Source organism: Dama dama, chromosome 11 (genome assembly GCF_033118175.1).
Source record: "Dama dama isolate Ldn47 chromosome 11, ASM3311817v1, whole genome shotgun sequence".
Taxonomy (NCBI): Eukaryota; Metazoa; Chordata; class Mammalia; order Artiodactyla; family Cervidae; genus Dama; species Dama dama.
Window position 1 is genome coordinate 3,666,224 of NC_083691.1, and position 26,863 is coordinate 3,693,086.

The window sequence follows — 26,863 nt, forward strand, 5'->3', positions numbered from 1 at the left end:
TTGTAAACGAATATTCTGAAGCCTTCAACCTTTATGAGGTGATTGTTGAGATGGAATGAGACAGCAAGTTTGAGGTGGTCAGTGTGTGGAATCCATGTCAGTTTTTAATTTGGGGCTGGCGAGCCAGATTGGCCAAGTTCTGGGGGGACAAAGGCCCTGACCCCAAGCATCGGGTTTCTGGGACGGCCAGCTCCCCGTCCCCATCTCTCCAGTTCAGTGGGAGGCCCCTTCGGGGGCCTTTTGGGATGCTGACCAGGGAGGCCAAGGCGATAGGAAGCCCACTCCCAGCACACACAGAGCAGGAAGTCACCTCCCCGTTTGGGGCACATGAGCTCAGGCACCCTGAGCCTCTGGCCCCAGGGGACAGACAGCCCGGGCCACAGCAATGCACACAAGCCGCCTGCCGGGCACTGTGACCGCACTGTCTAGCACGGAGTCCTCAGAATCCCGCCCGCGGCCAGGACTCCCCGTCCCTCCGCTAGGAGCTGAGGACATCTGGACTCACACAGCCTAGGAAGAGGCCCAGGAGGTGGGGGTGGGGAGGCCAGGAGCACCTGAGGCAGGGCCCTGCTGTTTACCACCAGGGCTTTCCAGGTGACGCTGGTGGTAAAGAACCCGCCTGCCAATGCAGGAGATACAGGAGACGCGGGCTTGATCCCCGGGCTGGGAAGACCCCCTGGAGGACAGCGTGGGAACCCACTCCAGTGTTCTTGCCTGGAGAATCCCATGCAGAGAGGAGCCTGGAGGGCTATAGTCCATGAGGTCACAAAGAGTCAGCCACAACTGAAGTGGCTTGGCATGCACACGCTGCCTACAGGTGGCCAAGGGGCATCCCTCGGAGGGGCAGGACTTCCACTTCTCTCCCCTCCCAAATCCGCAGCCCCCCCGCCCCAAATCTGCCACCGCCGCGGGTGGTCAACGAGTTAAGCATGACTGAGGAGGGTAAAGTGGTCAAAAAACTCCTCCCGCCAAAGGCACCAGGCCCTGGTAGTCGCATAAGTGTGCCTCCTCAGTCAAACCGTGCCAAAGCACAGAAACCGGAGTGACTTTGTTCATTTTCCTAAGCGGACCTAATCCCATCACCAGCGTCAGGTGCAGACACCACCAGGGTATTGATACACACGAGGAGACCTCCCTGGAGGCTCTCCGTGCTAAAATCCTAAGTAAACTGTTAGTAAGTGGAATCCAGGAGAGAATTACAACACCATACCACCAGCATGCAGGAGGATTTACCCGAGTGTGATGTACTTCACAACACCAAGGAATTAAAAGGAGAAAACGTATATGATCTTGTGAGCAAATACAGAAAAAGGATCTGTTAAGACCCCAAATCCATTAGTAAAATTAAATACAGAGGGAAATGTTCTTAATTTGATTAGCAAAACCAATAGTGGAATCCTGGGGGCATTCCCGCTCCAAGGGGAACACAAGTCTGCCCACTGCAACGGGCCTCCTGGGCTCCCGCCGAGACGAAAGGAGGCGTGAGAGGAAGAAGACGGGGGCTCTTTCTGTTGTCAGCAGCAGCACCCCCATTTGCCTCGAAACCCCAGGAGTCAACTGACACCTATCAGAACAAATGAGAGCTTCTAATGAGGCCGCCAAATCAGAGAGCGTCGAATGTATGAAGCGGGGCCAGGAGCTACAAGGCGGCCGCAGCATCACGAGAGGGAGTTCCTTCCCCATTCTCCCTGGGCCTACAGGGTCGCTCAGATACACTGCCCACCACTCCCCAGCACCAGCTAACGGCGGGCGGAGGTCCTGCTCCCAGCCCTCGACAGTCCCTTCCCCAGAACAGGGGGCAAAGTCAATCAGTACACAGCCATTTTGAGTCTGACAAACCGCTTCCAAGATTTACACTGAAGAATAAATATGTGAGACTGGCCAGGACGGGTGTGAGAAAAAAACAGAGAAGGCACGGGCCTTGCCAGCTGTCAGGGCTAATTTATAGCCACAGCAGAGGGACCGGCTCGAGCTTGGCACGAGGGAGAACACAGAGCAGGCAGGCGATCCCGGGAGGGAAGCGGGAACTCGGGGCTGGTGTTGGAATGAGGGCCACTCATGGGATGCTCACGGAGTCCTGGGTGGTGGGGTCGGCGTCCCCTCATTTTGCTGATGGGGAAACGGAGACGCAGAGAAGGAACTCAGCTATCCAGGCGGGCCCAGCCCTGGAGCCCAGAGACCCTCAGTGGTGGTGATGCCATCCGGCCAGCCATCAGCTAAAAGGAAAAAACCCATTTTTCAGCCCCAAACCAAGGAGGAGACCAAAGAGGACACAGAGCAAAGATGTCTGCAGTAGAGAAGACCTATTGTTTAGAAGAACAGACATAGAAATGCTTCCACGTGGGAACAAAACACTTCTGTCTAAAGAAATGATGATGACAGGGAAGAGCAGTGAGAGAAATCAGGTCAGTGCGTGGATGCCCGGAAGTCACCCAGGAAAGACAGACAGGCAAGAGGAGGCAAAGGACAGAGAGGTGGCCACTCAGAGGAGAGACACAGAAGCCAAGCTCTACAGGCGTGACGGGCTTCCTGCCTTCCTGGTCATTAGGGGACAGATCAGCGAGTACCCTAACAGGGCGGGGAGGACTCTCCAACTCTGAGCCTCCACCCGGGACCCTTCACCTACACTGGGGTCACTGGGCACAGACCCCCGCCCCCGCCTCACGATGACACCCACGATGGCCTGGATGTCCTCGACGGAGGATATATAGCCCCGCGAATGCACAGGTCCCAGTGACCTGAGTGGACGTGCCTCTACAAGCGAAGAACAACGCTTTCAAACGATCCCATTTAGGTTAAAAACTAAACACAATCCGCTCCGAGAACCCCAGGGAGACGGGTCTGTCTCTGCAGGCCTGGCTCACACCAGGTGAGCAGGCCGTCCCCTACCGCATGGCGACGGTTCCAGGGAGCTGGGGAGGGCGGGGGTCAGGCCTGCACCTCATCCTCGGTGCTGCACCTGGAGACTCAAGTTATCAGACATGAGAAGAGCTAGGGACCACCTGATTTCCCCACACGTCACAGGGCTGGAGCCGCAGCCCCGGGTGGGTCTCTGGGGAGGAGGTGCATACGACCTCCTGGGACAATGTCCAGCCCTCCCGCCCAGGCTCCTCCAGGCAGGAGTCCAGACGGCTTGGAGTGCTCAAGTCGACCCACAGTGTGACTGACGGATGCCCCTTTGGCTCAAGGATGTGGTCCTTCTTCTAAGCTGCATCCTTCAACACTGGACAGCCATGACCGACAGACGGATGGCAGGTGTGTGCACGCAGATGTGCAGGTGAACACACAATGTGCACGCGCGCACACACACAGGTGCGTGTAGCCGCACATGTTCACACTGCCCAGCACCCAGGCGAGTCCTGACACTGCAGCACCACCGGGGGGTGGAGGGCAGTCGAGTGCCGGGCTCGGTGCCCAGGGAAGCAGAAAGCCGCCGCCACTCTCTGCTGACCACGACAGAAAAGCTAAGTGCTTCCTCTGTCCTGTAATTAAAAAGCCAGAGCGGCTCCAGCTGCCCAGCAGCCAGGGGTGGTTGTGGGGGGAGGGGGGCGGTCTCCGGGAAATATCCACCCTCTCACTAGGGGAGGGGGCTTCGAGTCAACGCTGAGGATGGCCGCTCACCACCCCCTCCGAGGGGCATCAGAATCTGAAGTGAAAGCTCAGTACGCATTGTTGAGCCGAGTTCAAGCTCCAGAGGCACCAAAGAGACTCCTCCTAGCAGTTTCTCCCACACACCAAGCAAGCCCAGGGGACAGGAGGAGGGGCCTGGCGTCCCTGTGGACACGGGGCATCGGCCGTGTCCATCACCTCCCCCCTCCCCAGCCTTCCCCAAGCCTCCGGCCCGCCCCCAGGACACGGGGGAGCAGAAGCCACGGGGACTGCAGCGCCCACCCCGCCCGGCCGCCCACCTGGACTGGGGCCTGCCTCCGGGGAGGGCCCTGTTGCAAGTACCCCGAGTGGTCGCAGCGTGCCCAGGCCCCTTGGTGCCAGGCAGTGTGTGCACATCCAGGCCGCAGGCCCAGCACTCACTGCCTGGCTGCCCGTCCCCTGGCTGGACGTAGGGTGACTGCTGGTGGGGGGATGCCGGGGGGACCACACACAGGCCTGGGCTGAGCAGCAGGGGTCCACCTGGAGGTGGAAAGCTGCCCTGCGTGCCCCGTTCCCATGGCTGCAGGAGGCAGCACTGTGTTCCTGCTGAGCCCCAGGCCCCACGGCTGGCATGGCCTGCAGGGGCCCTCAGGCCTTGTCTGGGGGCTGGGCCCAGGTGGGATACCCTGCCCACACAGGTATCCTGGGTATCCACACCCTGCCCACCTCATACCCGCAGGGCCTCTCCTTAGAGCTCCAGGTCCCTGAGAATCTGATCCCTGCTGGCTTCCTTGCCCTGCTCCTCCAACCTGCCAATATGTCAAGGCTCCCCCTCCCCACACCCTGGGGGCTCCCGTGTCTGCCAGATGGGGTTAAATTCTGCATTCACCCGGCACCCGGGGCCTCTTCCTCTGGTTTGAGACTCTGCTCTTCCCAAGATCAGACACTTGCCAAGAGGCATCCAGCAGTGGCCTCTGGCCCGGAATCTGGGTCTCTGTGAAGGCGGCTGAAGGCCCAGGCGGGGCCTGTCCTGGGGCAGAGGCAGGTGGGGGGTTTCTGGTCACGTCATTGTCAACATGCGGGCAACATCCAGGCTGCAAGGCTGGCAACGCAGGGTGGCTTCCGGGCCTCACTGGCCCACGAAGGACAAGCTGACCACAGCCAGGGAGACTGCAGGAGACACCCCGGAACACGCCCCTCCATGGGAAGTCCAAAGCACAGAGGAGACCTCCTGGGACAGGCCTTTCCAGGCACCGCAGCCCAGAGCGGGCCTTCTATCGCGTCTGAACTTGCCAGTACCTGGTACAGGCCCCGGCTACGGGCCAGACCTCCCCACCCCCGGGCCCCGCAGGAGGAAGAGGTTCTGGCACACGTGGATGGCCCATCCGAGCACACAGCCTGGGAGCGTTCCCACGACTCCTTTAAGAACACCCGTGTCATCAGGTGCTTCTCCTGGGCCGCACTGTCTGCAGGCTCCACCCAGAGACTCCACGCACCCGGGAATGGCCGGCCTACGCACTGCCTTGGAGATCGAACAAGAAACCTCAGGGGAGAGGTCACAGTTCAGTCACGAAACCCTCTGAGAAGAGGGCAAACTGTGCTAACAAGGCTGGACTCCCGCCGCGCAGGGTAACTGGAGGCTCATCAGATTCTCAGACAGGCCTCACTGACAGCTCAGTTGGTAAAGAATCCGCCTGCAATGCGGGAGCCCTGGATTCAATTCCTGGGTCGGGAGGATGCCCTGGAGAAGGGAAAGACTACCAACTCCAGTATTCTGGCCTGGAGAATTCCATGGAGTGAATAGTCCATGGGGTCGCAGAGAGTCAGACATGACTGAGTGACTTTCACTTTCAGACGGGCCGGGACACTCACATGGACAGTGGTCAGAGCCAGGCGTGAGGACACCCTCAGACCCACACCTGGACACAAGCCGAGTCCTGTGCAGGTGCCCCCCCCCCCCCATCCCCTTCTCACTCACCTGTGCCCTCCCGAGCTGCGGCCGTAACCGCTCCTGGCCAAAGGCAGACCCCCGAGTTCCCTCCAGCCCCTACACCAGGAAGCAGGCTCTCTGGCTGGACAGGGCTGGGTTGGACCTCAGGCCTTGTGAACCTTTTCCCACGGAATCTCGGCCACTTCCTGCTGTCCTGCAGGCACGGCTCCCTAATATGGGCCTGGAGGGCTGGCCTGGACCTCCAGCCAGACATGGACCCTGGCGGGATGCCAGCCCTGGATCTATGCCCTCTGCATCAGGGCCCAGAGGGTCCCACGCTGGCCCTGGGCGCAGGGGCGGGGGGTCAGTCAGAACACCCTCCAAGAGAGGGGAAGCTGTGCTAATAAGGCTTGACCCCTGCCATGCCAGGGTAACGCAGGGCTAGTCAGGCTCTCAGGCAGGCTGGGACACCCAAGTGGACGGCGGGCAGAGCTGGCGTAAGGGCACGGGAGACACACAGACCGGCAGCCAGACACGAGCAGCACCCTAGGGCCGCTGGGCAGGAGGCGGGCACCGGCCAGCTCGGGGGCAGCTGCGGACGCCCCAGCCACGCCCTCGCCCACCTGCAGGGCAGAGGCGGCAGGGCCTGGGGACACAGCGGGGCCGGAAGGACAGTGCCCAGTGACCACGGGGGATGGCCGGGGCAGCGGACCCCTGGGCACAGAGGGGAGGCACCAGGGCCAAGACTCCTGCGGCCTGGAGTCCTCCTGGGCCCCCCCCCGCCACCCATGCCAGGCTTCACAGCCTGGGGGCGGCCCGGGGACGAGGAAGGGCTGGAGGCCAGACAGGGGCAGAACGCCCCCCACTCCCCGCCTGCATCCTCCCCCACCTTTCTCAGAGCTGAAGCCCATCTCCCTGAGCTGCTGGCCTTGGCCTCAGTGGCCCCACCGCAGCCCAGCCAGGTTTCCCCCCAACCCGGCCCGCCTGACGTGCCCCTCGGCCCTGGCAGCCACCCCAGATGCCTGCAGCACGACTGGGAATCCTGCAGGGACAGAGGCCAGCTCCGGCCAGGGGGAGGGCATTGTCCGGGGGGAGATGGAGGCATCCGGGGGACTGAGTCCACCCAGCCTAGACCTCAGGATACAGAGCCCCCACCTCGTCTGGAGCAGGCCGTCCAGCACAGTGGGAGAACCGGGACACGGATCGCCAGGAAGACGGGTGACACTCTTCCAAGCAGGGAGACAGGCAGAGGGGCAGTCAGACTGTGATGCTGCAAGACCCCATCTCGGGGTCACTTACTCTGCACCTGATGGATGCTACCTGGTTGACCCTCAGAGCGACCCAAGGGAGGTCCAGACTGTGCCTACTTCATGCGGTTGATTTCAGTTCCCAAGGACACCACCAGGTGGCCTGATCTCAGAGCACTCGCCCCAAGCTATGCCCCCAGGACCCCACAGGTGCCAGGCTGGTGCCGTCCCTGTTGACGGGCCACCCTGACCCTGGACATGCGGCTGGAAGCCTCCCCTCCCGACCCTGGTCACTCAGAACACACGGCCCTCCCTTGAAGGTCATCCACTCCATTCCTTACTTGACAAGCGGGGAAACTGAGTCCCCTAGGAAATGGCCACAGTGCTTGGCCTTGAACCGGGTGTCCACCCCTTTTCTGGCCTTAGGACAGCTGCCCGAGTGAGACCCAGAGGCCGGGGTGCTGCTGAGCTGGGGAGGGTCACGCGGGCAGTGGCTGTGGCTGACCTGGAGTCTGGCGCCTGGCTGAGGGTGAGGAGTATGTGTGTGTGCTGACCCTCCGGGGGCTGGTGGGGTCGAGGGAGGGTCCGAGGACAGGGCCCTGGGGCAAACCCTCTTGGGATGGTCACTGCTCTGCCCTGCGGGGCCCCCACCAGCGCTGCGTCCTCGGTGCTGGTCACTGGGGGCCACGTGGCACCGTGTACACGGCACCAGGAAGGTCACCTCCCGGCCACCCAGAAGGCCCTGCTAGTCCACCCTCTCCTCACGCATGTGGACAAACAGAGGAGCGACTGGCCGGCGAGCACCACGGGCCTAGACCCCAGCACCCCCGCCCTTCGCCTGACAGCCCGCCTGCAGCCCCCACAGGGCTGCCCCTGGAAACGGGGGGGGGGGGGGGAACCCCACTCCTCCTGAGCCTCGCTGGGCCCAGCCAGGCTGGCCCACACGCTCCTCCCCCAGGCCCGACCAGAGAGGGGGCTGGGAGGCCGGCACAGAGGGTACCCCAGCTTCCTGCCTGCAAGGTCTGTGCCTCCTGGTGCCTGGGAGATGTATGTACGCCTGGCCACGCCGTGGCCCCTTCCACCAAGGGTGCAGAGGCAAACAGCAGCCTGGGTACCTGCTGGTGATCTGCGTTTAAGTGCCCAGCGTGCTGCCACCCGGCCCCGAGGGGCAGCCCTCTGCCCCACGCGCCCCAGGCTCACTGGGGACCTGGGCTCACGGTGGTGGCGGGGGTGGGGGGGAAGGATGGGGGTGGGGGGCAGGCAGCCTAGGGAAGTGGAGATTTTGAGGATGAGGGGTGCTGGGAGGGTGGCAAGAACCCCATCCGGGGTCCCTCCGCATGGGGGGTGGGGGGGCCCGGCAGACCGTACCTGGGGGCGCACTGGCCGTCGTCGAACACGAAGGTCCGGTTGGTGTGGCCCCCGCCGCGCGCCGCCCTGCAGACATCCCCGGGACTGTGCACCCCGTCGGGAAGCGGCATTGGGCTGGCGGCGGCGGCAAGGGACACAGCGGGAGCGACAGGAGACTTCTTCCCCTCCACCCCCCTCCCCGCGCTGTGCCCTGAAACACTTCTCTGATTTCGGAGGGGGTGGGAAAAAAAAAAAAAAAATCCTGTTCCAGGGAAGGTTTCGACGCCGGTGCGGGCGCGCCCCCTGCCGGCCACGCCGGGAACCGCGCGAGGGAGGGGGCGTTGGTCCCTCCGCGTCCCACATGCAGACCAGCCTCCGAGGTCCCGCGTAATCCTGAGACCCTGGGCACAGGCTCTTCAAAAGTTAAAAAAAAAAAAAACACACACACACACGTAAATCCATGGCTGACTCATGTCAATGTACGGCAAAAACCACTATAATATTGTAAAGTAATTAGCCTCCAACAAATAAAAACAAATGGGTAAAAAAAAAGCTAAAAAAAACCAAACAAACCCAAAGACCACCACCCCCGCGGGGGCAGGGTTACACAGTGGGAGGTGCTCCGAGGGGGCTGGGGGCCTCTGCACGCTTCATGGGTGAGGGCGCCTGCGTGGCTGACCCTGCCCGACTCTGGGGCAGGAGGGGCGGCCAGTCAGCGTCTGACCCGCCCCTCCGCCCCTCCGCCCCTCTGCCTCGCTCCTGCGGACACCAGCACACAGACCCCGTGTGTCCATGCGCATCGGCCTCACCCCTGCGAGGCCCCTGGGCCTGAAGAGGGAAGTGAGGTCAGAGCGCTAGAGGCGTGAGTGAGTGACCCCCCCACCACCCCACTGGGGCCTCTGCCATGAGCCCCAGCCCCACGACCCAAGGGAAGGTGCCCAGGAAGCAGAGGGATTGACTGGTGACACCCCCCACAGGCTAACACGGACATCCTGGCTCAGGGCTCCCCCCCCACACCCCCCACCCCCACGCAGAGTCCTGCAGGTAGAACCCCCCCCCCCCCCCCCCCCCCACTGTCTGTCCCGACAGCAGAGAAGCAGACAGAAAAACAGACAGAGGGGCAAGAGAGCAGTCTCTGAAAAAAGGGTGAGGGGCTGGGGCATCAGATGGGGCAGGGCCACTGAGCCAGCACCACCCGGGCAGCTCTTCTCAAGGCCCCGGGCACCAACCCGCCCCCACCCTGGCGCAGTCAGGGCAGGGGCTGCCACGGCAGAGCTGGGCCCGCTGATTGGGAGGGCGCATGCGGGTACTCTGTGGTCCTGACGCCTGCGTCGCTCCTGAGGTCTCATCTCTGTTTACTCCCAGGAGACGGCAAGCTCAACACCGTGCTTTTCCCAGAGGGAGCACTCGGTGAAGGCATGGATCACCCCAAAGTTCTCCGGAGGGCAGCGTGCACCCCCAAGCGGCTCACCAGCAGTCTTGCACCCTGGGGCCTTCCCCTGCTCCCTCCTGAGTGGTCCCACCGCCCCCTGCCCGCCCCCCCTCCCCCCCGCCCAGTAGGACTCCAGCCAGTGTGTCCGTCTTACAGACCCCTTGGAGGGGCCCTGCTGGTTGGTCAATGAGATAACTGGCCTGCTGTGTCACTGATGGGAAACAGACAAGCCTGGTAACATTCCTGACATCGTCAAGGAAAACAAAACACGGCTTCTCTCTGCCACGGAGGAGCCAAGCCCCAGAACACCGGCCCGTCCATCCCTCCCCAGCCGGGAGCAGGCAGCCCACCTGCCCCAACCTCCCCCTCCATGGGCCCCTGCACACTCGCAGCCAACGTTCTCTGTGGGGTCTACTCCAGCACCGCCCTCCCTTGGGCACCGGGAACCCTCCCAGGGCACGGAGCCTGGCTTCTCCTCACACCTCCCGTGAACACCAGGCCCTAGGTGCTAGCAGAACCGACTGTCCCCAGCCTTTCTTGGGTTCAGCCCAGAAACCCGGCTGTGGGCTGAGCGTGACCAGGCAGCAGGGGCCCCCGAGCCCCTTCTTCTGTCGGGAGAGCTGGCCTGGCTCCCAGGCCCGGGTGTCCCTGCTCTCAGGTCCATCCACCCTCTTAGCATCGCCCTCGGCTGTGACTTCGGTCCCCTGCCCAGCGCCCCCTTAATCCCAGGCCCCACTGTCCAAAGTCCCGCCCGAGGACGCCCTCCTGCAGCCCCCAGCCCCTCCTCAGTTGCAGACAGGTTTCTCGCTTTCCTGGGACAGAGGCTCTGCTCTGGCCCCTGGCCCTGTCCCAGGAGGAGCACCTGGGGTGGACTCCACCCACCGCAGGGACACCTGCCCCAGCTCCCTTCTGCTTCCCCTCCTGGGAGATGAGGTCTCCCCCAGCCCATGACCTCCCCCAGGAACGGCCCCGCACACCCCCAGCAGCCCCCTTCAGCATGAGGTCTGACATCTTCCCAACTGAAATAAGGACGTAGTACCCTCTTCTCCCGTCACAAGCCCACCTCCTTGAAAGAGGCGGCATCTCCACTTTCCCCTCCCTCCCTCCTTTCTTCCATCATTGCTCCACCAGACTCGGTGGGCTGTACGCCCAGCACTGGGCTGGCCCCCGGAGATCCAGCGAGAGGAGCACAAGCCTAGAAACCCAGTCACTCACACTTGAGTGTCAGGAGTGGGCAAAGGGAGGTTTGCCCACACCAACCTGCTAGAGACGGCGGCTCCCTGCAGCGAAGCCTGAGCTGGGGGGTGAAGAGCAGGAGCCAAGGCCCCTGTCAGGGCAGGAGGGCCGGAGGGCAGGTGGAGGCAGATGGAGGGCAGGGCTGGGTGGAAGGGGCAGGAAGGCCAGCCAGCCTTCCAGTAAGCCGGAAGCTAGGGAGGGCACAGAGAAGGTGGGTGGAATCATAAGCACGCCTGGGAGGAGTGGGGATGCCCCCGGCTCCTAGGTCAGTGGCGGCACTGGCTTAGGCGGAAACCCCCTGGACACGGATGAGACTTGGGGTAGGGGCACGTGAACCTTGGACCTGCAGGCCCTCAGAGGCAGGTGAAGGCTCTCTGCCCATCCTTAACCAGCCGAAGTCCTGGAGATCTCTGCTGACCAGCCTCCCAGCTCCTCTTGCGTGTAGCTCCCCCAGCCTCTCAACCCTGCCCCAGCGGGGCCCACAAGGATCCTAAAATCTTCCTCTAATCCCGCCGGCCCCGTAGTTCACTCCTGCGCTCTCACAGAAGACCAACGCTTCCTGCCACAGGGGCAGGTCCTCCCTGCCCACCAGGCCCACGTGCCAGCCCAGGAGCCCACTTGGGCTCCTTCCCTGGGAAGCTTTGCCCAGTTCGGTCCTGACCATGATGGACCCCCGTCCGGCCCCCCCACCCTCTTCTTGCCCCCCCCCCGCCGCCCCACCCTCAGTTGTGAGATCCTTCAGGGGAGCGCCCCAGCTCAGGACTGGCACCTCTGGGTGCCCGCGGAGGGCAGGTACGAGGAGACCCCCGCTCCAGTGGGAAGCTGGGCTGCCCGGCCGGAAGCGGTGGGGGACGACTGTCCACCTTGGGCACCAACCCAGGTGCCCCTTTCTGGCAATTTCTCCAACAGACGGACCTCACCGCAGGAAGGGGCGCAGAAGCGGGGCAGCTTGGGGGCAAGGGGGGCGGGCACAGAGCACGCGTGTGGGGGCGGGGCAGGCTCCTTCCGGGCGGGAAGCACGTGGGGGCGCGTAGAACGCACGTGAGGGGGCGGGGCTGGGAGGACGCGTGCGTGGGGCGGGGCGCACGTGGCAGGGTCCGGGGCCTTGCGCTTCTCTTCCGTAGCTGCGCGCGTGCTCATGGCGTCCGGGGCTCGTGAGCCCCGCGCTGGGGTTCCGCGAGTTTCCCGGGGATGCAGGTGAGAATTGGGGAGCGGTTGCTGGAGGGGGTCAGCTGGGACGCCCTTGCCCAGGGATGCTCGGGGTGGGGTGGGGGGCGGGCGGTGGTCCGGGCCGACTCTTTTTTCTAATTCAAATGAGACGGAGTCAGAGCCCCACCCAGCAGGGTCCGCTTGGGGCCCACCCCGACCCGCTGGTCCTTGGGGGTTGGGAGGGGAAGAGGGAGGGGTGCCAAGAGGCAGGACCTACAGGGCCGTGTTCCAGGCCCCTGTCCTGTGGCCACCCCCTCTTAAGACATTCATCACCGCCTCTGGGCACTAGGGGCGTTTTCTGGGGTCACAGCCCCGCGCTCCTGTCTCTTCTCGTGGCAGTGGCCCTTTCCCATCGAGCACCCAGTTCTGCTGCGAGGACCACCCCAGCCAGGGTTCGGGCCAGACCAAGGGGCCTCCAGTGGCGGAGGGTTCTGGCTCCCACCTGCCACGAAACGTGCTCAGCGAGAGGGAGCGCAGGTGGGGGCCGTCGTGGGGACCGCGCGGTGGGGGCGGGGGTCTGAGGAGGAGGGCGGATCTGCGCCCACCGCCTCGTTTCAGACAGCTGTTTGGTTAAGGGGACGCTGTATCGTGTTTTCAAGATAAATATAGCCCACATGCTGGGGGAGGGTTCCCAGGGGCCACCAATGCAGCCCTTTCTTTGACGTGAAGTCCGGAACAACTCGAGGCTGTACATTTGGGACCGGTCCCTGCTCCAGGCAGTGGTGGTGGTCTAGGCTTGGTGGTGGCCCATGGCAGATGCCCTGCTAAGCCTGCAGCTGGGGTCCAGGCTCCCCGGGGGCCAGTGCAGTGCTCTGACCCGATTCCTGAAGGGCTCACGGCTTCCTGGGGCTGCTGTCTCTTCTCCTGGCCAAGCCAGACAGCCCTACAGTTGGGGGTCCCTTCTCTGCGAGCAGGAAGCGGATCTCCTTGAGCTGTGAGCGCTTGCGGGCTCTGCTGCCCTGGTTTGATGGCCGGCGGGAGGACATGGCCTCGGTCCTGGAGATGGCAGTGCAGTTCCTCCAGCTGGCAGGCACCCTGGTGCCTGGCTGGGAGCAGCAGGCTGTGAGTCGTCCTGTGACCGCCGGGCCGGCCCTCTGGGGAGGAGCCATGGGTATCTCCCTGCTCCCAGTCCCGCTCTGTCCCCCCGGCAGCTCCGACCACCGGGCAGCCTGGCTTCCCTGTGTCCCCGCCCCGCACACCCAGCTCTGCTGTTTTTGGTAGACAGTCCTCCATTTGCATATCGCACCTCCTCTGGGAGCCCTGGGGATGAGCTGCAGTCTCTACTTACATCCCTTGCCCATGGTGCCAAAGCTGGCATCGGTAAAAGTCCACCCCTACCCCCCCCCACCCCCACTCCAGGGTGGGGCACCAACTTCAACCTCTCTCCTCCCAGTCCGGAGGACGGGGGTCTGCGCTCAGGGTGAATCTCTGAGACCCCAGGCGGGGTGGCCAGGGACCGACCACAGCCTGCCTTTCGTGTGGGTGTTCCGGTTGACTGTCTCGGTGGCGTTTCTCCTGTTTGTCTCCGCTTCAGCTTCTCACTTCCTCCAAGGAGCCGTGGCTCGCGTGGCAGACGGATGTCCTGCAGCTGGCCCTGGCGAGTCAGGCCCCAGCAGGTGCCCCGGACGCCGGCGCGGGAACATCCAGTGTGATGTCAGTGTCCCCGTGGGGCCTGGGGCTGTGGGGGTGTGTGTGTGGACCACTCAGAGGCTCTCCTTTTGTCTTTGCACACTGTGCAGGCATCAGACCCCCCCGAGCTGCGCGGCCACGGGTGTGGATGAAGATGAGGCCCTGTCGGGGGTGGCCGACGTGCTGGACAGGCCGCTGGCCCCGCCTGGTGAGCATGAGTGGGTCCCCATCCTCCCCGCTTGCCGTCCCCAGCCAGGCCCACGAGGCTGCCACGATGACCGTGTCCCCCTCATGCTGGACACCCGGCTGTGGGTGGCTCCCCGGACCATGATTGCTGGTCCCTGAGCGCCGTGGGGAGTGAGACTGTGTGTGCCCACCTAGGTGGGGAGGGATCCTGCTGTCGGCAGGGCTGGCAGGAGAGCTGGTGGTGGTTTAGCCGCTGAGTCGTGTCCGACTCTCGTGACCCCCTGGACTGTAGCCCTCCAGGCTCCTTTGTCCGTAGGATTCTCCAGGCGAGAACACTGGAGTGGGTTGCCGTTTCCTTCTCCAAGCAGAGCTATGCCTCTGGGGAAAGTCCAGAGCCGCACGAGGGGCATGGGGGTGGAGGGGTCACATGGCAGGGTGGATGGGAGCCTGGAGATAGAGAAGGCGGTGGGGCGTGAGGGTCTGAGCCCACCTGTTGGATCAGAGGCTGAGCGGCCACATCCCGCAGGCGGCCTGCCTGGCCCCAGGTGTCGGGTGCTTCACCTCTGGACTCTTAACGTCTCCTGGTTGCCTGTGGCTTCTTGTTCCCGAGCCTCACGCATTCCGCTTGCAGGATGCAGTGGGCAGGGGCGGTGGTCTTCGGAGGCGCGGGGGTGTTCACTCTCCCTGACCCACTCCTTGCTTCCCTTGTAGAGTCCCCCGGCCTCGTCCCCCGGTCCCCAGGCCCGAGACCCCCCAAGGTCCTGAGGCCGTCCCCTCTGTGGCCGGTCCGCTCGCAGCAGCCCCCCTCCCCGCTGGTGAGTGAGGAGCCCCGGAGCTGCCTGGGCCAGGCTGGGCCCCCCGCTCAGGGGGCCGACAAGGCCCTGACGCTGGACTCCAGGTGGGTGCCCGGCCGCGTGTACACAAGCTGCCAAGGCCTCCTCCCAGCCCCCCAGCCCCGGACCCGCTGCCCAGGAAGTCTCTGCCCATCCCGTCCTCGTTGTCTGCCCGGATGGCCAGACTCTGCCATGTGGCTTTGTGGTGTGTGTGTGTGTGTGTGTGTGTGTGTGTGTGTGTGTGTGTCGGGAAACACTCCTGTTTCCCTAATTGTCTGTTTTGGCTGATGGTAAATGAGTTTGTGTTTTCTGAGCTCCACCAGCTGGGGCGTGGGCCGAGAGCTCTCGGGGGGCTGGAGAGGAACTGGCAGCGGGCTGGGCTGGGCTAGGCTGGGTGGGTGAGAGGGCGGGCTCAGTGTCCGGCAGGACGGAGCAGCCCGTCAGTAAGCTGCCTCTCGGGGCCCACGCCCTTCTCTCGAGGTGCAAGGCCCAGGCTCCACCTGGGATGATTGGGGTGGGGCTTCTCGTCCTGTCCCAGGTCTGTGTCAGGATGTGATGTGGCAGATGGTGCGTCCTTTCTGCTGACACCTGGTCCCGACTGGTGGCTGGGTGAGTGGGGACGCTTGGCCTGGGCCGCCTTCCCCCGACCTGGGGCCTGGGTTGGTCCTCAGGCAGGGCTGGGGACAGGCGACTGGGACTGTGGGGAGATGGGCTCCAGCTTGCCGAGTGATGCCAGAGTTCCAGCGTCTGTGTCTGAGTTCTCATTCCCTTCTCTGCCCGTGTTTTTGGGGACCACTGCGGGGGGGGGGGGGGGAGGATTGGCAGGTGAGGTGCGTGCTTGTTGACGGGTGGGTATCTGCGGGTGAGAGTGTGCAAGTGCTGGGTGTCGGTGGCTGCGAGTCGGCTTCAGAGCTTTCCCCCGAGAACTCGTGCCCACAGAGGCACGTGGATGCGGGGTGAGTCGAGCGTGTGCAGAATCTGGCCTGAAGGGGGCGCACCTCCCTAGTTCTGGCGCTTCCGGGGATCAGGCTGCAGGAGCCCACCTGGTCAGGGGCCCTTCTCAAGATGAGCAGGGGGCTTCCTGGTGGGGTGGGATAGATGGGCGTGGGGGAGGGGGGTCATCTCCTGTACGCTGACCCTGCCCTGCCCGCCCTGGGTCCTGGGGTCCCTGTCTGCTCTGCTGACATGTCCCATCTGCTTCCAGGGTCCCTGGAGGGCAGAGGCAGCGGCGCCCCTTCTCGGGTGGCCGCCAGGAGCAGCCCGCTGGACAGGCTCGAGCCGGGCTTCCTGGGAGACCCCGAGTCTGGCCCCCAGGAGGAGCCCCTGGACGGGTCCCTGGGGCCGTGGGGCTCGGATGGGAGCTGCCCTAGCCCGGTCCTGCGGGACGAGGTGGACAGCATCTTTCCTGACTTCTTCGCCTGCTGAGACCAGGGGCCCGGGGCCTTTTCGGCAGCGCTTGCCACACACTTGGGTGTTTTATTCTGGGTTTGGGCTGCAGCTGTGGTCTAATTCCAGCAAAGGCTGCTGGGGCCGCGGGGAGCGGAGGCTGAGTATTAAAGAGGAGAGCAATTTTCCTGGAGGAAGTAAAGCTTGTGTGGCTTTTGTGCAATTAACGCGATTCACTGGGCAGATGGCCCCACTTCCGTTCATGGCGCAGGCGCCTGTCTGGGTTTTGTTTCTGTGAGGTTCCCGGCCTGCGGGGTCTCTAAATAACACGGCCCTGGGGCTGGCGGTGGGGCAGGGAGCCTGTGGACTAAGACTCCTGTGTCCTGGGCCTGCTCCCCGAGAGGTGGGTGTGGGACTCCCTGCCCCTGTGATGCTGGTCCCAGGAGCTCCAGAGACGTCCACTGGGGAGGCCTCTCTCTGGGCCAGGAGGTGCCAGGGCAGGATGGACCTTTGTCTTCGAGGTGGGGGCCTCGGTGGTCCCCTCACAGGGCCTGTTGGGGGCCCGGGGCAGAGGCTGCCTGGCTTTAATGTCTGGACTCCTGGCTGTTCCCGTCCGCCCCAGGATCTGGGCAGCGCTGGGTTCCTGGGAGGAGTGGTCTGACCCCCCTGGCCCCCAGTATGGCGGGGTGACCCTGTACAAATCCCACTCCCTCTCGGCCACCGTGAAGGTGTTGCCAGCCTCTGAGCCAGGCTGGTCAGGGGCTCACTCCTCCCTGGCCCCGGCGTGTCCCTTTCCAGAGACATGGGGTTCTGGGCCCGTCTGGAGGAACCCCATCTGAGCCCTGGGCAGCCTTAACCTAGCACCCCAGGAGTGGGGCGGGGGCTCAGCTCTTTCAGAAGCCTGACTGAGGCCCCAGGGGGACAGGTAGAGCCACCCTGACGCTTAGACGTTCTACTTAGACGCTTAGAAGGTGAGGGGTAGGACCCGCCCCAGGTGGCAGGCAGGGTTCATCTGTGCTGCCTCGATCCCAGGGCTGGGGGCAGGGGGCTCCAGTGGACCCGGTGCCAGGAATGGTCCTGGGTCAGGCTTGACAGCGGTGCCCGCGCTGTTACGGGAGGAGCGTGGCAGGAAGGGCAGCCGTCGGACCTGCGCCCGCCCCGGGCTCCGGGGCCCATTCTGTGGGCCCCGGGGCCGCACACAGCTGCTGCATTGAGCACTTAAGACAAGCTCTCACCCCACCCCGGGCTGGTGGCTGGGGCCTGGCCTCCCTCGCTGCAGCTGCCTGGGGGGGGTGGCAAGAAAGCCCCGGGGAGAACCCAGGCCATCACCTGGCCTGGTCAAGACTGCAGCACCCGAGGAGCTGGGGTCCATGAAACGGCTCACTTTCTGCCTCCTCCGTTCCTCTGGCCCTCACTGAACCAAATCACAGCTCTTGTTGGCTGTAATTGTGTGTCCGGGGGTGAGTTTAGAAAACCAGCATGCCAGTGATTCCTGGCTAATTCTGGGAGTTGGGGAGGCCTCAGCACAACCCCCTCCCCCCCACCTCTCAAGGTGACTTGCTCTCTGTCCCCCCACACCAGGGGGTCCTGCTTGCCTGGCCCCAGGACACAGCAGGTTCTGCCAGGCCCAGCAGGACCCCGGCACCCTGGGGCTGCACCATCTCCCAGGTCCACCCACCCCTCAGCTCGGGCCAATGTGGCCAGGCCTCGGTGGCAGGCAGCTGGCTGTCCTAGGAGCTGACCAGCCGCTGGCCAGCACCCGTGGTCTACCCTCCCCTGAGCCTGGCTAGCCTCCCCCACCCCTCTGTGCTGCCTACCCTGCTCGTTGAACTTGGTGGCCGCTGTGGATCCGTACTCACTGATGTCGTGGTCGAGGTGCCTGGTGCCACTCAGGCTGTCTCTGGTCCTGCCCTGGAGCCTGGCCTGCCTGGGGCCTCCCCGCAGAGCTAGGAGGGGGCGGGTTCTGCTGCCCCTCCAGAGGCTGGAAGGCTCCACTGTTGGGGAGGGGGCTGTAGTCCCAGGGTCCCTCGCCCACCACCAGGCTGTGACCTCCTCTTGGCAAGGACACACCCATCCGTGAGGAGGGACCCCTCAAACTCACGCTCCAGTGAACATGGGGAGCCCAGCAGCCCTCCTGTTGGGGCGCGCTCTTAGGTGGGGACCAGCGTGCGTGAGGGAGGCTTAAAGAGGTCTCTGATGGGGGAAGCTGGGAGCGGTCAATGACTCTCCCGGGAGCCCGAGTCATGGTCCACGTGTGGGGCGTCGGGGCTGAGCCCGCTCGGGCCTGCGGAGTGCAGTCCCGTGAGGGGGGCCCGAGCCAGCAGGCTGGCATCCGTGGAGGGGCGGGCGTGCCGTGTGCTGGGCTCACCGCATCCCTGCTTGTTTTCCCAGACGTGGGGCGAGGCTTGGCGGGTCACGCAAGGTCGCGCCCGGAGTGCTGGCAGTGGGTCGGGTCCCGGTTCCCTCCTGCGGCACTGCCCTCCCTGTCCTCCCCAGGCCCCGGGGTGCTCTCAGCAGGTGGCCAGGGCTCAGCTGGCCACCTCTGCTCCTGTTTCCAGTCCAGGCGGGTCTCCTGATGAGGCCACCATGCTTCCAGACGTCATTTCCTGACGGCTCCATGTCACAGCATCAGACTTACGGCACAGCTGACTTCTGGGCCTGGGGTTTTACACCCGCTCGCCCGGGTCTGTGCTTGGCGGCCTCCTCCATGGGGGCCCAATGGTGAGAGCACCTCCACCCCCACCCCCAGAAGACGGCCCTCCTTAGCCAGGGGCTCCACAGCAGTCACATCGCCCAGGGCCCTGGGCAGGCCCCTTGACTCGAGCTTCCCGAGATGTGAATTTTCTGCAGGAACAAAAGTTCTTCCAGGGGCTGGAAGGGCCACCTCCTGAAACAGACCTGTCTGAGGCCCCGGCAGCCCTGTGTCCTTGCCCACATGGCAGACAGCTTCATCTTTGTCCTGGGGCCAAGGTGACCTCAGCCACCTGCGAGCATTCATGTCAAGATTGCCCAACTTGCTCAGCTGCCGCAGACCCCACGGAAGCCAGGGCAGCCCTGAAAATGCCAACCCGCGGGTAGCTGTTTAACAGCACAGCCAGCTCTGCAGCAGCGCGGGAGCCGCACCCGGGCAGGTGGTCAGAAGGAGGCCAGCCTGTCCGGGGGCTGGCTGCGGGCCTTCCATGGGTGTTCGTCCAAGTGACCCCGCAGGCCCCCCAGCCCGGCGCCCCTCAGGTCCATTGCTGGGGCTCCCTCAGCCCTCCACCGTGCAGGTTGGCAGGATGGAGACTCGGGTGTCCCACGTGCATCTCATCTGGCCCTTCCTGCTGACCCCAGGCTGCCCACTCTCACCCCCGGCCCGTGCGTGAGACTGGTCTTGTATCTGCAGGTGGCTCCCCCTCTAGTGGGTGGTTTCCTGAGGGGCTGGTCCCCCCGCGTTGCTCATGTCCTCCCAGAAAGAAGCCTTGGGTTGGCTCGGACCTTGCTCTCTCCTCCAGTGGTGTGTGTGTGAGCGTGGCAGCCCTGCAGGTGGCCGAGCCACTGACCCGGTGGACCTCAGACCAGCACGTGAAGAGCTGGCTCCTGCATAGAGTCACCTGCCACCAACATGCATACGGCTTCCCGGGGTCCCCAGCGCGGCTGTTGAAATTGCTCTCACACGTGGTGGAATCTCATACTTTCATTTTAGATGTATTTGAAATTCACAAAAGCAGTATCACAGGGCATATCTTCTTTTGTCTAGTTATTCTGTGTGGAATGTTATGTTTGTGAGATTCATCCACATTATTTTTAAATTAATTTTTATTATGATATGACATACCTAACATACAGTTCACCATCTCAACCACTTTTTACATATGTAAATGTATTTTTAAATTGGAGGATAATTGTTTTACAATGAAAGTTGCAGTTCTAGGCTATCAAGCACACTCACATCATTGTATAACCATCACCACATCCATCTCCAGAACTTTCTCATCTCCCCAGACTGACCCTCTGTCCCCACAAAAGCCTGTCTCTTCTCTCTTCCCCCAGCCGCTGGGCCCCACCATCTACACTTTGTCTCTATGGATTTGACTCCTCTAGGGACCTCTTGGTCTGCAAGGAATTCCAATCAGTCCATCCGAAAGGAAGTCAGTCCTGAATGTTCATTGGAAGGACTGATGCTGAAGCTGAAACTCCAATACTTTGGCCACCTGATGAGAAGAACTGACTCATTTGAAATGACCCTGATGCTGGGAAAGATTAAACGCAGGAGGAGAAGAGGATGACAGAGGATGAGGTGGTTGGATAGCATCACTGACTCAATGGACATGAGTTTGGGTAAACTCTGGGAGTTGGTGATGGACAGGGAAGCCTGGCATGCTGCAGTCCATGGGTTTGCAGAGAGTCGGACACGACTGAGTGACTGAACTGAACTGAAGGACCTCTTAGAGGCCCTGGTGGCTCAGACGGTAAAGAAGCCTGTGTCAGAATTTCTCACTTTTTATTCACTTTTCCATTGTGAATATTTTATGAATGAATATTGTTATATGCAACATTGGTTCACTTGTTTATCTGTCTATGGACATCTGAAGTTGTTTCAACCTTTTGGTTGTCGTGACTAGTGCTGCTATGAAACTGGGTGTGCAAATATCTCTTTGGGTTCCTTCTTTCCATTATTTTGGGTGTGTACTCAGATATGTAGTAACAGGATCAAATAAAAACTCTGTTTAATTTTTGTGAAACTGCCATACTGCATCCTGCAGTGGCTGCACTGTTTTTCATTCCCACTGACGAGTGAGGGTTCTAGTTTTCTCCGCGTTGTCATCCACGCTTGTGTTTGTTTTTTTAATAGCCGTCCTAGAGGGTATGAGGTGATAGCGCGTTGTAGTTTTGATTTCAATTTCCATAATAATTATTTATCTTGACCCTATTTTAAGTACTTATTGGCCATTTGTATGTCTTCTTGGGGAAAATGTCTATTCAAGTCCTTTGCCCATTTTTAAATTTTGCTGTTGCTGTTACTGAGTTGTAAAAGATCTTTGGGTATTCTGGATATTAGTCTCTTATCAGATACAGAATTTGCGAAAATTGTCTCCCATTCTGTGTTTCCTTTTTAATTTAACATGGTTCAGTTTTCTCCTATTATCTGTGCTTTTGGTATCATATTCAAGAAGTCCTGGCGTGACCCAGAGTCACAAAGCTCTCCCTTACGGGTTAGCACGCAGTGTACAACAGCGCGAAAGTGCTTGATGCCTCTGGGCCGTCCAGTTACAAGTGGTTGAGATAGTAAGCGTTTTACAGCTTAGCTCTTACATTTGAGCCATTTTGAGTTAACTTTTATATGTACGTAAGGCTAAGGGTCCACCTTTATCCTCTTGCGGGTGGAGATCCAGTTTTCCCAACACTGTTTGTTGAAATGACTCTTCTTTCCCTGTTGAGTGGTCTTGGCACCCTGGTCAAGAATCGTCTGACCATAAAAGTGAAGGTTTAATTCTGATCCCCCTGTTCTGCTGCATTGTTCTGTAATCTGTCTTTATGCCAGTACCACACTGTTTTGATTACCGTAACTTTGTAGTAGGTTTTGAAATCAGGGCGTGTGAGTCTTCCACTCTGCCCTCCTTTCCAAGGTGGTTTTGGCTACTTGGCATCCCTGGAGATCCCATAAGAATTTTTAAGAGGGATTTTCTATTTCCTCGGAGCCATATGAGTTTTAAAATGGGGTTTTCTGTTTCTGTAAAAAAAAGGAACTAGGATTTTAATGCGGATTGCAATGAACGGCTGATGGCTTGGGTGGTCCTGACATCTTCACCACGTTAAGTCTTCCAGTCGACAAACCTAGAATGTGTTTCCATCTATTTGCATCTTTAATTTCTTTCAGCAGTGGTTTTCAGTGTCCTAGTCTTTGTCTCCTTGGTTAAGTTTATTTCTAGGTATTTCATTCTTCTTGATGCTATTGTAAATGGAATTGTCTTCACAATTTCCTTTGCAGATTTTGTTTATTGTCAGTGTACAGAAACAGCAGATTTTTATGTGCTGACTTTGTGTCCTGCAAGTTTGCTGAATTCTTTTCTTAGTGCTAACATTTTTTTTTTTTTGATAGGATCTTTAAGGCTTTCCTACATGTAAGATTATGTTATCTGCAAACAGGTAGTTTTACGTCTTCCTCTCCAGTGTGGATGGCGTTCATGCGTGCACCCACGTTACCCTTCATCACACGGAGCTGTGGTCGGCCCTTCCTCACTGCTGAGCAGACCCCTTCTGTGCTGTTCCTTGGATCATCCTGCTGTCAGCGGACGTTTGGGTTCCTTGTGGCTTTTGACTCTTGCCCGTAGAAGTCCTCTGTTGTGGTTGTTCAGTCACTCAGTCATTTCCAACTCTTTGCAGCCCCATGGACTGCAGCACGCCAGGCTTCCCTGTCCTTCACCATCTTCCAGAGTTTGCTCAAATTAATGTCCATTGTGTCAGTGATGCCATCCAGCCACCTCATCCTCCGTCACCGCCTTCTCCTCCTGCCCTCAATTTGGAAGTCCTTTCAGTTCAGTTCAGTCGCTCAGTCGTGTCTGAGTCTTTGCGACCCCATGAATTGCAGCACACCGGGCTTCCCTGTCCATCACCAACTCCTGGAGTTTGCTCAAACTCATGTCCATTAAGTCGGTGATGCCATCCAGCCATCTCATCCTCTGTCGTCCCCTTCTTCTCCTGCCCCCAATCCCTCCCAGCATCAGGGTCTTTTCCAATGAGTCAACTCTTTGCATGAGGTGGCCAAAGTATTGGAGTTTCAGCTTCAGCATCAGTCCTTCCAATGAACACCCAGGACTGATCTCCTTTAGGATGGACAGGTTGGATCTCCTTGCAGTCCAAGGGAAGTCCTTTAGTGACTTACAATTCCATTTATTTGGGGACCAAATACTGAATATTTAGTACTGCATGCTAAACAAATACTCAATACTAAAGGAATGACAAGATAGTTAATTAAATATTTAAAGAGTAGAATCTCTGGATCCTGAGCAGGTGTGCTTCTATTAAAAACTATGAAAACTTTTCCCAGAGTGGCTGTACCATTTGGTATCCCCACCGACGACACTCCAGAATGCTCATTTTGCATCCTTGCCGAGACTGGGTGAGTCAGCCCTTAATTCTAGCTGTTGCAGTGGGTGTGACGTTGGAGGACACCTTGGCTTGGATTAACCTCTCTGGTGACTAATGATGGTAGGTACCTTTGCGCGGGCTCGTTGGCCATTCATCTGCCTCCTGTTGTGAAGTGTCTGTTCCCACTTGCTGCCCGTCTTTAGACTGGGTTGGTTGTCACTGTTGGCTTGGTAGCAAGGCCTTCAGAGAGGCCTCTGGAGCCTCACTCCTGGATTCCAGTTTGTGGCCCTGGGGCAGGGGCCAGAACTGACTGCCTCCATCATGGGGCCCCATTCCTTGGAGGACGCTTCCTGGGTTAGAACTCGGGCTCGAGGTCTGTTTACCCTGTGGGTACTTTCCAGGGAGAGTCTCTCATCCTCTGTCCTCCGTCATTTTGGAGGAAAAGCAAAGCCAGGGTTTCCTGCGTGAGTTTGAGTTTCAGCGGGCCTGACAGTGGTTTGCATTGCTTGGAGTTTGTCGAGTGTCTCGAATCCAAACATTATTTTTTTATCAAGTTTGGGTTTTTCTTCCCCCGTTATTTCTTAAAGTGTTCTGGTTGTTTGTTTGGGGTGTGCATGTGTTGGCTTGGGTCACTCCCTGCTCTCCACAAAACTCTAGTTCGGTGCGTATCAGGCCTTTGGATCCTGCTTGTGGTTGCTGACATGCTCTTCATCTTTTGAAAACAGATGTATCTGTTTGGCTGTGCTGGCTCTTAGATGCAGCATGTGGAATCTTCAGTTATGGGCATGTGAACTCTTGGTTGTGGCATGGGGTGTCTAGATCCCTGACCAGGGATCAAACCCAGGCCTTTCCACCTCAGCCCTCTTTCTAGCAGCCATGTCTCCAGGGAGGTGTCCGGAGCTCAGGCGTGACCCCGGGGCTGCTGGCCTCTATTTCCTGGTCTCTCCCCGTACACAGGGCTTTGTGGCACCTTCTGTGCCCTTAGACCCGCCCAAGCGGAGCCCGGCTCTCCTGTCCCGCTCCTGCCCTGCCAGGAGGCTCCATCGGGCCGGCTCCGTGTCGGGACAAAGCCCACTGGAGGGTCCTTCCTCCTGCCCTCTGCCGGCCGAGGCCAAGAGAGAAGCCTGTTCCCTTCCGGAGAGGAAAGGTGTGGGGGTTCGGGGATGAAAGAGCCTCATGCCTGGATGCCTCTTGCCTGGCTGGGCGGGAGGGCTCAGCCGTCCTTCCTTCCTGCCCTCCCCCGGCTGGCCTTGTGGTCTGACCCGCCGCACTCCATAGGCCCCCGAGGCTGCCCCTGCCCTGGAGTCTTCCCACACCCGCACTGGAGAGTCCCGTCCAGGAGTGATTCACGCAGCTCAGTGGGCGTGGGTCCCGGGGACCCCTGCTCACAAGTCCAGGAAGCTCAGGATGTCAATGCCCTCTGCCCCTGCCAGACCCAGCCTCCAAAACTGCTGCCAGCATCCCCTCCAACGCTCTGGGTGCTTGACTCTGGCCCGGCCGCCTTGGCGACGGGCACCTTCAGGTGGGGCCACGTGGGGCAGGGTGGGGGGTTGTCAGGGCTCCCAGTGTCCTCTCCTGAAAACAAAATCTTTCAAAATCATGACAGGTAGAACGAATATAGATGCTGAGAAGAACATTCCTGTTTAAGACCCCACTGACACTCTGGGGCAACCGGATGTCTTTTCTACCTACTGTCCTCAAGCCTCTTCATACTGTTCAAGGGGACAGCAGAGGCTGAGATGGCTGGATGGCATCACCGACACCGTGGACATGAGTTTGAGTAAGCTCCAGGAGCTGGTGATGGACAGGGAGGTCTGGTGTGATGCAGTTCATGGGGTCTCAAAGAGTCAGACACGACTGAGTAACTGAACTGAACCGTCCTCAAGCAGCTTACTTAGTTTTTAAAAAATTGCAGTATAGTGTATTTAGAGTGTTTCAGGCAGACAGCAACATGATTCAGTTATATATTTATGTTTTCAGTTTTTTTATTGTAGGTTATTATAAGGTATTGAATATAGTTTCCTGTGCTATACCGTAGGTCCTAGTTATTATCTGTCTGATATATGCAGCTAAGTCACTTCAGTCGTGTCTTGACTCTTTGTGACCCCATGGACTGTAGCCCACCAGACTCCTCTGTCCATGAGATTCTCCAGGCAAGAATACTGGAGTGGGTTGCCTTGCCCTCCTCCAGGGGAATCTTCCCAACCCAGGGATCAAACCCATGTCTCTAATATACAGTTGTTGGAGAAGGAAATGGCAACCCAATCCAGTGTTCTTGCCCAGAATTCCCCATGGACACAGGAGACTGGCGGACTACAGACCATGGAGTCACAAAGAACTGGACACGACTTAGCCTCTGAGCAGCAGCATGTATCGCTGAGTGTATGTTTTAATCCCAAACTGCTCAATTCTGTACTCTGCGTCCCCCTTCGGTTACCACAAGTTTCTTTTCTATGCCTGTGAGTCTGTTTCTTTTTTGTAAATAAGTTCATTTATTTTTTTAGATTCCACAAGAGATATCATCTGATATTTATCTTTTTCTTACTTCACTTAATATGATGATCTCTAGGTCCATCCATCTTGCTGCAAATGACATTATGTCGTTCTTTTTAATGGCTAAATAAATATTCCACTGTATGTGTGTACATCTTGTTTATCCACTCATCTGTGGATGGACACTTAGATTGCCTCCGTGTGTTGGCTACCGTAAATAGTGAGGCAGTGAACATTGGGCTGCGTGTATCTTTTCAAGTTAGAGTTTCCTCCGGATATACACCCCTGTGCTCTGACCGTGGGCCGTGGGCCCCAGCGTCCCTGCCCACTGCACCTGTTTCCTTCCACCTGGGGGTCTCTGGGTTTGGTTGGGCGGTGGGCAGCCCCAGTCCCACACAGAGCTCCAGAGCCCGGCTCAGACAGCCAGCAGCTTGGGGACACCCTGCTCTGGGCCCAGCTCCCCTCTGAGCCTCCTTCTGGAGCAGGTGCTGCTTCCCTGCGGTCCGGAGTCGTGAGCCACCATCCCAGCGTCCTTCTGAGCAGCCCCAGTTCTCCCCGGACACCAGCTCTCCACACCAGCAGGCCCCCGCCGCGTGGGCAGCTTCCTACATGTCCCCTGCCATGGCCCAGCAGGCTGGAGTGGGGCTCCAGATAGGGAGCTGAAGGCTGGGCTCCTGAGAGTGTGGGCTGCCCCGGCCTCCAGGCCATCCAGATGAGTCTCCCTGTCCCTGCATTTGGCTCCTTAAGAAGGGACTCAAAGCTTTCCATTCCCACCGCCTGGGGCCCGTTCCCAGGGCAGCTGACTCAGCGACTATGAACAGACACTGGTGCTGGGCTGGGTGTGTTTCCTGGTTCTCCACGCAGCCCTGGCCCCCATCTGGGAGGTTTCCTGGGCAGCAGGCTCTGGGGAGGGTTTCAGGCTGTGCACTGCTGCAAAGGGAAGGATGGGGCCGACTCCTCCTCACCCTGGGGGGTGCCCCCCCACCCGGCCTTGCAGCTCTCCCTTGAGCTGCCCTGCAGGTGGGTAGGTGTTGAACAAGCACACGGGGGTAGTCTGGTTCCTATTCAGAGGGCAGTCTGGGGAGGCCGAGGGAACCCTGGGGTGGGGACAGGGGCCTGGGGGGTGGTGGGGGCTGGGCCCCCGTGAGGCCAGGGCTGGTGGGAAGCACCCCAGGCCCTGGGGAGGGGAGGAGCCTAGTAACTTTTTCTGGGAAGGAAGGACCAACTCTCTCTTTTTAACCTTTTATTTTGTGAGCACTGGAGATTCACAGGCAGG

At 60.1% G+C, this 26,863-nt stretch overlaps 1 protein-coding gene across 1 annotated transcript; it reads left to right on the top strand.

The window, feature by feature from the left end:
* The first annotated feature begins 11,918 nt into the window (after positions 1-11,918).
* On the top strand, positions 11,919-16,062 carry SOHLH1 (spermatogenesis and oogenesis specific basic helix-loop-helix 1). Its single transcript, XM_061156069.1, has 8 exons — positions 11,919-11,977; positions 12,329-12,466; positions 12,904-13,051; positions 13,524-13,642; positions 13,729-13,826; positions 14,516-14,702; positions 15,176-15,246; positions 15,842-16,062. Exons 1-8 carry the CDS (start codon positions 11,919-11,921, stop codon positions 16,060-16,062), a joined length of 1,041 nt encoding a protein of 346 aa, XP_061012052.1.
* The last annotated feature ends 10,801 nt before the right edge of the window (positions 16,063-26,863 follow it).

What these genes read in the sequence shown, in the direction of transcription:
- SOHLH1 (XM_061156069.1), top strand. Translation starts at nt 11,919, where the DNA reads ATGGCGTCCGGGGCTCGTGAGCCCCGCGCTGGGGTTCCGCGAGTTTCC. An exon ending in CGAGTTTCCCGGGGATGCAG is followed by an intron (nt 11,978 to 12,328) that starts GTGAGAATTGGG and finishes TTCTCGTGGCAG; the next exon opens with TGGCCCTTTCCCATCGAGCA. An exon ending in GCCCTGACGCTGGACTCCAG is followed by an intron (nt 14,703 to 15,175) that starts GTGGGTGCCCGG and finishes GTCCTGTCCCAG; the next exon opens with GTCTGTGTCAGGATGTGATG.